This window comes from Arachis hypogaea, chromosome 2 (assembly GCF_003086295.3).
Source record: "Arachis hypogaea cultivar Tifrunner chromosome 2, arahy.Tifrunner.gnm2.J5K5, whole genome shotgun sequence".
Lineage (NCBI taxonomy): Eukaryota > Viridiplantae > Streptophyta > Magnoliopsida > Fabales > Fabaceae > Arachis > Arachis hypogaea.
In genome coordinates this window covers 14,257,074-14,266,575 of record NC_092037.1, presented here as the reverse complement: position 1 = coordinate 14,266,575, position 9,502 = coordinate 14,257,074, and the positions used below count along the sequence as shown (strand labels likewise).

Below are 9,502 nucleotides of genomic sequence, written 5' to 3'. Positions count from 1 at the left end.
TTAAGTGACCAAGGAATTGGCGGTTAATTAGGTTAGAGGAGATTAAATCACTAAGAAAATACGGTTTAGTCAATCACAGTTTATCATGTATTAAATCTTGCATGATTAAACTAGTTGGCAATAAATATTGATACGGAAATTATAAACTTAATATCTGTAGAACTACTGGCAAGTGCATTGGGTTATATCAAGTAATAAATCTCACGGCGAGCGAGGTCGATCCCATGAGAATTAACAAATTAAGCAAGCAATAGCTAATTGATTATTCTATTTAGACGGTTCAAAATTGAGTGATGAGCAATAAGAAATGTAGATGACTTTAAAAAAAAGTAAATAAAAGCAATAAAATGACAAGAAAGTAAATGACATGAATGTAAAGAACAAGAGAGTAAAGTGCTGGAGTTAAATTGCAAGAAAATAAAGTGCAAGAAAGTAAATAACTAGAATTAAGAATGAAAAGAACATTGGGATCAAGAGATATTGCATTCTCATGATCAATAAATTTTATCTCCTCTTTAATCATGCATTCATTGATCTCTTGGCAAATCATAAGTAATCAACCTCTAATCTCTTGGTAATTTGATTTCTCTTAACTTGATCAATTGCCAATCTCTTGATCTAATTACTCATGAGAAGAGATGAAGAGTGGTCTCTGATTAAGAGCCACATAATTTCATGAATCAAGTTGTGAGATGATTATATGTCACGTATCAATCCCAAACCAATTTCATAACCATTATGAGAAAGAACTTCAAGCATCAATTCCATGATCCTTTCTCAAGCTCACATGGAATTCAAGTTGGATTCAATTTCTTTCTCAAGATAATTGAATCTTTGGGATGAAGAACGAAAATTCTTTCTAAAGAAACAATGAAAGAAGAATTGAAGATGAAGAATGAAAATAAATCAAAATATTAAATTGCAATAGAACTCTCTTTTCCAATGAAAAGAATTAGAGACTCATAATTAAATATTTACAAAAGTGTGAGTAAGAAAGAAAATAAAAGAGAGGAAGAGAATGAGGGTGAGAAGAGAGGGTCCGAAGACTCCCTTCCAAGTGGTGTATCAAATGATGAAATTAAGACCCTATTTATGAGCTACTTAAAATTACAAATTCAAATGAAATTCAAATTATAATTAAATGAAAAAGTCCTAACTATTTTTAGATAATTCTTGTGGCTTTAATTGATTGAAATTTTGGACTTGCTTGCATAAATTAAGAGTGGACTTTGAAAAAATAAGTAGACCAAATTGAAGGTCCAGAGGTAGCTTGTAATAACACTTCAAAGATTTCCAAATATGCTTCAAGGGAGTGTCGAAGTGTTGGCGATTGGGGCACTTCATTACTTGGCATTTTAAGCGCCATTTTTGTGCCAAATTATTGCTCCTGGAAGGTGCTTTGGGAGTAGCATTTGGGGCGCCAATATGGGCGTTGGAAATGCCAAGTTTGAGGCACCAACTTGGGGCCCTGGAGGGTGAGAAGCAACGGCGTTTTAGGCGCTACTATGGGCGTTGGAAATGCCAAGTTTGAGGCATCAACTTGAATGCCCTGGAAAGTGATAAGCAATGGCATTTGGAGCTCCTGGAAAGTGACAAGCAATGGCGTTTGGAGCGTCAGGTTGGGCATTTGAAATGCCTCTTATGAGTGGCCTTGGAGAGAAAAGATTGGGCGTTTGGGGGCCACTAATGATCGCTAGAAACACAGGCCAAAGGGCACAAGAACTGAAGCTCCTAAAATATCGAAGGCGTTTGGTTTTGTAAACGCTTCTCATCCGTAACGTTTAAAGCGCTGATGCTTCATTAGTCTTGAAGGCGTCTCTTTGGCAAGGCACTTCATTCTTCTTAGCGCTTGAAAAGCTGCTTCATATATGCTGTATGCTTTATTTATAACGCCACATGCTTTGCTTCATATGATTCGTTATTAATGCCTTGTATTGCATGCTTCATGGATTCATTAACTAATAGCATCATGCATGCTTCATTTGCATTCCTTCCATTATTAGTTGGTGGGCCCCATTCATGCTTCAATTAAATGGCTTCATGCATGCATAATTTTGAACAACTTAATTAATAATTATTAATTTTAAATTCAAATTTTGATTAATTAACATTAATAATATTTTTGAATAAAAATTTATCCTAATTTATTTTCGTTCCCATTTATCATTCACCACACAAAAACCACAAATCCTAATCCTTCTTCCCAATACTTCACGCTGCCGCAGTTTCGTCGTGCCACCGTAGCGCCGCTATTGCACCGTTCTTACTTACCATTCACCCACTCCGCTCACCTTACCCTTCCTCACTGCTCGCGACTCCTCATTCATATCGCTCGCATCCTTTGCTTTTGCAATTCTATCCACGCTCGAACCGTCCACGCTCGCGCCGATCCTCTCCTTCCTCGCCGATTGCAAGAGCTCTGTAGATAAGGTAACGCTGTTTGTGTTACTTTTTCTTTGTATAATTTATTTTTTTTTTGTTTGGAATTCTTCATGCCTTTTTTATTAGGTTTTAGTAATCAGGATTCAATTTAGGATAATTCATATTTCTAAATTTGATTAATTATTATGTATTTGTGAATGAAGGTGGATGTCGAGAAGTTGAAAATCAAAGAATGTCAAAAGTGGTAATTGTAAATATATTGCCTTCTTCCATCAATATATTGCATTCCTTCCATTATTAGTTGGTGGGCCCCATTCATGCTTCAATTAAATGGCTTCATGCATGCATAATTTTGAACAACTTAATTAATAATTATTAATTTTAAATTCAAATTTTGATTAATTAACATTAATAATATTTTTGAATAAAAATTTATCCTAATTTATTTTCGTTCCCATTTATCATTCACCACACAAAAACCACAAATCCTAATCCTTCTTCCCAATACTTCACGCTGCCGCAGTTTCGTCGTGCCACCGTAGCGCCGCTATTGCACCGTTCTTACTTACCATTCACCCACTCCGCTCACCTTACCCTTCCTCACTGCTCGCGACTCCTCATTCATATCGCTCGCATCCTTTGCTTTTGCAATTCTATCCACGCTCGAACCGTCCACGCTCGCGCCGATCCTCTCCTTCCTCGCCGATTGCAAGAGCTCTGTAGATAAGGTAACGCTGTTTGTGTTACTTTTTCTTTGTATAATTTATTTTTTTTTTGTTTGGAATTCTTCATGCCTTTTTTATTAGGTTTTAGTAATCAGGATTCAATTTAGGATAATTCATATTTCTAAATTTGATTAATTATTATGTATTTGTGAATGAAGGTGGATGTCGAGAAGTTGAAAATCAAAGAATGTCAAAAGTGGTAATTGTAAATATATTGCCTTCTTCCATCAATATATTGCATTCCTTCCATTATTAGTTGGTGGGCCCCATTCATGCTTCAATTAAATGGCTTCATGCATGCATAATTTTGAACAACTTAATTAATAATTATTAATTTTAAATTCAAATTTTGATTAATTAACATTAATAATATTTTTGAATAAAAATTTATCCTAATTTATTTTCGTTCCCATTTATCATTCACCACACAAAAACCACAAATCCTAATCCTTCTTCCCAATACTTCACGCTGCCGCAGTTTCGTCGTGCCACCGTAGCGCCGCTATTGCACCGTTCTTACTTACCATTCACCCACTCCGCTCACCTTACCCTTCCTCACTGCTCGCGACTCCTCATTCATATCGCTCGCATCCTTTGCTTTTGCAATTCTATCCACGCTCGAACCGTCCACGCTCGCGCCGATCCTCTCCTTCCTCGCCGATTGCAAGAGCTCTGTAGATAAGGTAACGCTGTTTGTGTTACTTTTTCTTTGTATAATTTATTTTTTTTTTGTTTGGAATTCTTCATGCCTTTTTTATTAGGTTTTAGTAATCAGGATTCAATTTAGGATAATTCATATTTCTAAATTTGATTAATTATTATGTATTTGTGAATGAAGGTGGATGTCGAGAAGTTGAAAATCAAAGAATGTCAAAAGTGGTAATTGTAAATATATTGCCTTCTTCCATCAATGCTTGGTTTAAGGTTGTAAATTTAATGCTTTAGTATTTGTTTTTCATGTAAGGCTTATGAGATTTCTAATATAGAACATGTACCAAAGTTATTGTCGAAGAAAGAAGATCTAAGCTTGGTTAATAAACATAAAAGAATGCTGGGACAGCTTTGGGGAACTCTGGAGGTATGTCAAGACTAGTTACTTTGTTTTTCTTTTAGAAGCAATAGAAATAGAATGTTATAATCTACAAGGTTTGGATTTATTAAATATATTTAAGCTTTCTGTTATTGATAGTACTTACTTGGTTTTTATAACTAGTGCTTAGAAAGTTTAGATTTACTGAGTACATTTAACTTTTGATTTCATAACTATTGATAGTGCTTACTTAATTTCTATATTTTTTTTATAGGCTTTGAGATGTTTCTCATTGAATAATGTGTTTTTGCTTATTGCTGAATGCACCACCAAGGTAAAAGGATATAATGTTTTTGCCTCAGTGAAAAAAACACTATACCACTATGATGATCGAAGGTTTTTGATAATTTTTTTTTTCAAGGTGATATTTATTTGTATGGAGTTTTATTCTAATATTTCTTGTCTTCTTTTGCATTCTGTGGTTATCAAGAACAAATAGATTAAAGTTTTATTTTAGTCATTTAAACTTTATAAAGTAGTCACTTGTCATAGATGAGGTTGAGAATGAGAACTTTGTATTTACTTTGCAGACAATTATGACCTAATTTAAAAAAGCTTTTATAAATATTTACTAAATTTAAATAACTAGATTATTTTAAATTGAGTAATAATTGTGTCTTTTATTTCTAAAAGTAGATATTTTTTTATATAATTATTGATGTTTATTTATTTTTATAATTATCAATAGATGGTAGTTTCTTTATTTTTTTAACCCATTATTACTGTTACTGTGAAGTCCTTTGATATCATAATTTAATTTGTCATATTCTTTTATTTTTAATAGGTTGCGGGAATTGAGGCTAGAGTGAAAAATGGATATTATATTGGCCATGGTTTGAGCTCTGTCAAGGAGGACATAAGTAGAATATGCCGTGATGCTATAAAGTAAGTTTTCTTTCTTCTATTCTCCTGTCTCCTTGGATGGAGATTGTAATTATCTCTATTTCTTTTTTTTTTTTGATACATTGGATAGATATTATTACTATGATTGGAGACATTTTAATGAAGTAAGTAAGATCTGCTGACTTATGTTGCCAATCATAATAAACAAAAGAACATCTTCACTAAAAAAGGGACTTCTTAAAATAAATAAAATAACAAAAGGGACCATATTTTGTTATAATTTTCTCATAATCTGGTTCTTACCATGGAAGTTCATATGTTAAATTCTAAGCTCTATAACTGTTTTGTTGTTATACCTTAAATTTTTATGCTGTTTGGCAATTTCACATACATCTTACTTTTACATCCTGAGATTCAGTTACTTCTGTTTTGGAATTGTTCATTTAGCATGTCTTTATTAGGTCATAAGAAAGGGTGTTTCACCTTGCACGCTTGATGTTCTTTATTTTTCAACAATATTCATGTTTAATGGTTGGTCATTTGTGTGCTTATCCATCACAGGCAAAGAATCGGGGTGATGCTAATGACATGAATCGTATGATCACATTATTTATTCAGCTTGCAACATTGTTGGAAGAGAACTCTATATCTGTGCATGACAGAGATGTGCTAATGACATGAATCGTATGATCACATTGTTTATTACTTTTGTACATGATGAATTCCTGTATCGACAGCGTTGCAAATTATATGGATAAGTTGAATGAATATTATGATTCCTTTCATTGCATTTTAGTATGATGACAAATTTATAGTTATTTATGTGGGATAAGCTTTTTTGATTTTTCATTCACATGACTTCTGTTAAAGTAACATCTATTTAGTATAAAAAAATATCTTGACACTTGACAGAAGTAACATCCACTTAGATCTTTACAAAAATAATTAGGTACCTAACAGAAGTTACTTGTATTATTCTTTACTGCAGAGATGATTCAATTGATAGTGAATACAAGTATCACAATAGAAGAAAAAAGATTTTTGTATTTATCCTCATGCTTGTTTAACAAAATTTAAAGAAGGAAAAAAATAGATAAAGAAAAGAACAACAACAATATCTCATTATTTGCTTTTTCAAGAGTAATCAAAGGGTTTTGACAGCTTTTCTTTTACCCACTGTTTGCTTTATGATGTTATTATACTTGAACTTTGGAGTTATAATTTTTATCAAATTAAAACTGAGTCCACATACACAACATACTACTTAGTGATAAACTTATGAGGGAAGTAGGGGTGTTCAAAACCGATCCGGACCGAACCGAAAAAATCGAAAACCGAATAAACCGAAAACCAAAAAAACCGAAAAAATTATATTTTGCTGTTTTTATTGCGGTTCGGTTCGGTTTTTGGTTTTGACAATGAAAACTCTAACCGAACCGAACCGAACCGGTTAAAAAAAAACAAATAAAACCAACCCTCCCCCCACCCCCCAACCCCCTCACAGCATAACCTAACCTAGCCGCCAACCCTCACATTCACTCTGCGCTCTCTACTTTCGAAACCCACTCCCAGTCTCGCAGCAGCCAGCACCTCCCACTCCCAACATGCGTGAACCCCTTCCTCCCACCATCTCCCTGCGCTAATGAACCCCTTCCTCTCACCACCTCCCAGCGCCACCGAACCCTTCCAGTCTTTCACACAGCGCCGCCGAACCTTTCGTCCCAGCACCTCCTCGCAGACAGCACCAGCCAACACCATCGTCGCAGAGCCAGCACCACCCGCGTCGCCACCCACAGCATCATTTCTGGCCTCGCGGAGACAGCACCACCCAGCCACCCACAGCATCGTTTCTGGCCTCGCGGAGACACGGATAGCAGCCGCCATCGAGTCAAGTCAGATAAGGAGCCTCCAATTTAGGTATTCAATTTTTGTTCAATAATCATTGATTCATTGTTGTTCAATTTCTGTTTCAGTGTATATTTGTTGCTAATTTTTGTTCATGGTTTAATTTATTGTTGGTTTTTGTATATTGTTGTTCAATTTCCATTTCGGTATATATTTATTTGTTGCTGGTTTTTATTCATGGTTTAATTTATTTGTTGTTGATTTACTGAAATACTCATCTGACACTTGCTATTTACCACCACCACAACTAACAACAATAATACTAATAACAATAACAATCACTCATAAACAGATTTTGTTTTAAATAGTTAACATCAAGTAATTAGATGACATTGTTTAGGTTTTGTTCAGGAATTGCTGGTTATTGAATTATTGTTCAGTGTATTGAGATCAGCGTATTATTCAGTTTATTGTTAAGAATTTGGTATTGTTGGATTGCTGGTTATAAATTTCTGGGTTCTGGCCATGATCAAGAGTTCAACACAGCAGCTCCCAGTCTCCCACCACACCACTGACCCCAACATCATCATCGGTGATAACGGTAATTCCAATTATTTCCCCTGATTTTTATGATATAGCTTTTATGAATCTTATGATCAATTTATTATAATAATTGTTCAATTTTCTTAATTACCCCATGGGGTTCAGCTTTTCAATTGTTGAGAATTCTGGAAATTTTAATGCTTGATTCTTTTGTACGCGTGGCGCTTTTCCAGCTTCCATTTGGGATCTCTTTTTTAAGCTTATAGTTTCTCTGTGTTTTTATGATCTTATTTGGTGCATAAAATTAATATCGTAGCTGGATTGATTTGATGCTGATCCCATCTGGTTCCCAATTTTTCCCCCAATACCATTGACATCCAAAATATGAACTATTAATGCTTTTGCAGTTGTTCACAGCTTCTAATGACTAATCAACTTTTCATAATGTAATTATAGTAGTCACTTCATTAAAATTGTATAATATGGGAATTTTTGTTAAAACAAAAAAAAATGTAAAACTTTGAGATTGTAATGGGCACTTCAGTATTACTTGTAATCCTAATTGCTAGAAACAATTAATATGAATCGAGGCACCAGTGACAAAGCTAATTGAAGTTGTAGTCTGTTTGTTTTCATTTCATATATGTATTGTGTTCAAAGTGTATATGTAATATTATGAGCAGTAGTTTATTTATGGAGAGAAGTTACTTATGTAGCCTTCTTGTTTTATTATTATAGGAGTTGGGAAGTCATGTCTTCTACTTCAATTCACTGGCAAGCGCTTTCAACCCGTCCATGACTTGAAAATTTATTTTTATCTTTCAGTTGTGTTGACTACTGAACTTTTAAACATCTTTAATTGTCGTATTTGAATTTCTTTTGTCGTTAAATTTCATTAGATCAAGACTTTGTTAGTTATTGTGTATTCGTGTTTGTTGTAGTCAATGATATGACTTTGTAAAATAGTATGGTAGTATTCTTTTTGAATTGATTGAAAAAAACCGAACAAACCGAACCAAACCGAACCGCAGTTTAATTAAACGATCGGATCGGATGACTTTTCTCTCAAAAACCGAACCAAACCGCACCGCGAACACCCCTAGAGGGAAGTGTTACTTATATGATTAAATTTATTATCAAGTGGTCAGGGTGTATACAACAAATGAATATCCATCGATGTCTATTATATACTATAAAAATGCTCATAAGTCACAATAATTGAATCAATAAGTACAATGTGCGTTCAATTACTTCAAATTAATTTCCACCTTAAATAAGAATCATCCATTTAGTATAAAAAAATATTCATTTGTTTAACAAAAGAAACATCTGATGTAGATTTTTTCATATTGCACTCAACTCTTCAGGATGCCCCTGTAAAGTGAAAGCAAAACAAAGCATTTATAGTCAAGGTGTATGCAACAAATTAATAGCCAACTATGTCTATTGTATATTAACTATAAAAATGTTCATAAGTCACAACAATTGAATCAATAAATACAATATGAGTTCAATTACTTCAAAGTTAATTCCCTTATTAAATGATGATTCCTTTTAAAAGAATCATCTGATCTATTTAGTATAAAAAGAAACATCTATTTATTTAACAAAAGAAACATGTGAGGTAAATTTTTGCATAAACATTCAAGTTGCCTACAAGAAAAAAGATACTAAGTAAGACCAAAATAAAATACATTAAATTCTTAAAGTATTATAAAAATTCACAATTGTAACTCAGAAACATCTCAAAATATATCAAAAGTATCACAAACGGTAACGTCATCACATGTAATATTATGATGGATTTTACTCTTTGCATGATTTTTAGGTGTCTAAACTTAAACCGAACTTTAAATTTGGCAAAATTAAACTAACTCTAGTATAATTTTTATCCCAAACTCGCAAATCACATTAAAAAGAAACCAGTGCAGCATGTGTACGCATTATCCATCAAAACAGGGAACATTAAACCAATAGCATAAATATTAGTAGCAACCACCCATTGAACGGAAAAGAACAATTCTATTGCAAATTTAAAAAAGCTGACATATCACAAATGAAACATTCACATGTT

At 33.4% G+C, this 9,502-nt stretch overlaps 1 protein-coding gene across 4 annotated transcripts; it reads left to right on the top strand.

Moving 5' to 3' along the window:
* Nucleotides 1-6,531: 6,531 nt before the first annotated feature.
* Nucleotides 6,532-8,391, top strand: LOC112738348 (uncharacterized). 4 transcript variants are annotated; one of them, XR_003169360.3, is made up of 3 exons: nucleotides 6,532-6,957; nucleotides 7,352-7,486; nucleotides 8,167-8,391. XR_003169360.3 is itself a non-coding variant. In XM_025788760.3 (3 exons), exons 1-3 carry the CDS (start codon nucleotides 6,683-6,685, stop codon nucleotides 8,230-8,232), a joined length of 408 nt encoding a protein of 135 aa, XP_025644545.1. In that variant the 5' UTR covers nucleotides 6,537-6,682; the 3' UTR covers nucleotides 8,233-8,391. The 4 variants fall into 4 exon arrangements, 1 of the variants encoding a protein (XP_025644545.1); XR_003169359.3 differs by having other exon boundaries at nucleotides 6,535-6,957; nucleotides 7,297-7,486; XR_003169358.3 differs by having other exon boundaries at nucleotides 6,535-6,957; nucleotides 7,286-7,486.
* The last annotated feature ends 1,111 nt before the right edge of the window (nucleotides 8,392-9,502 follow it).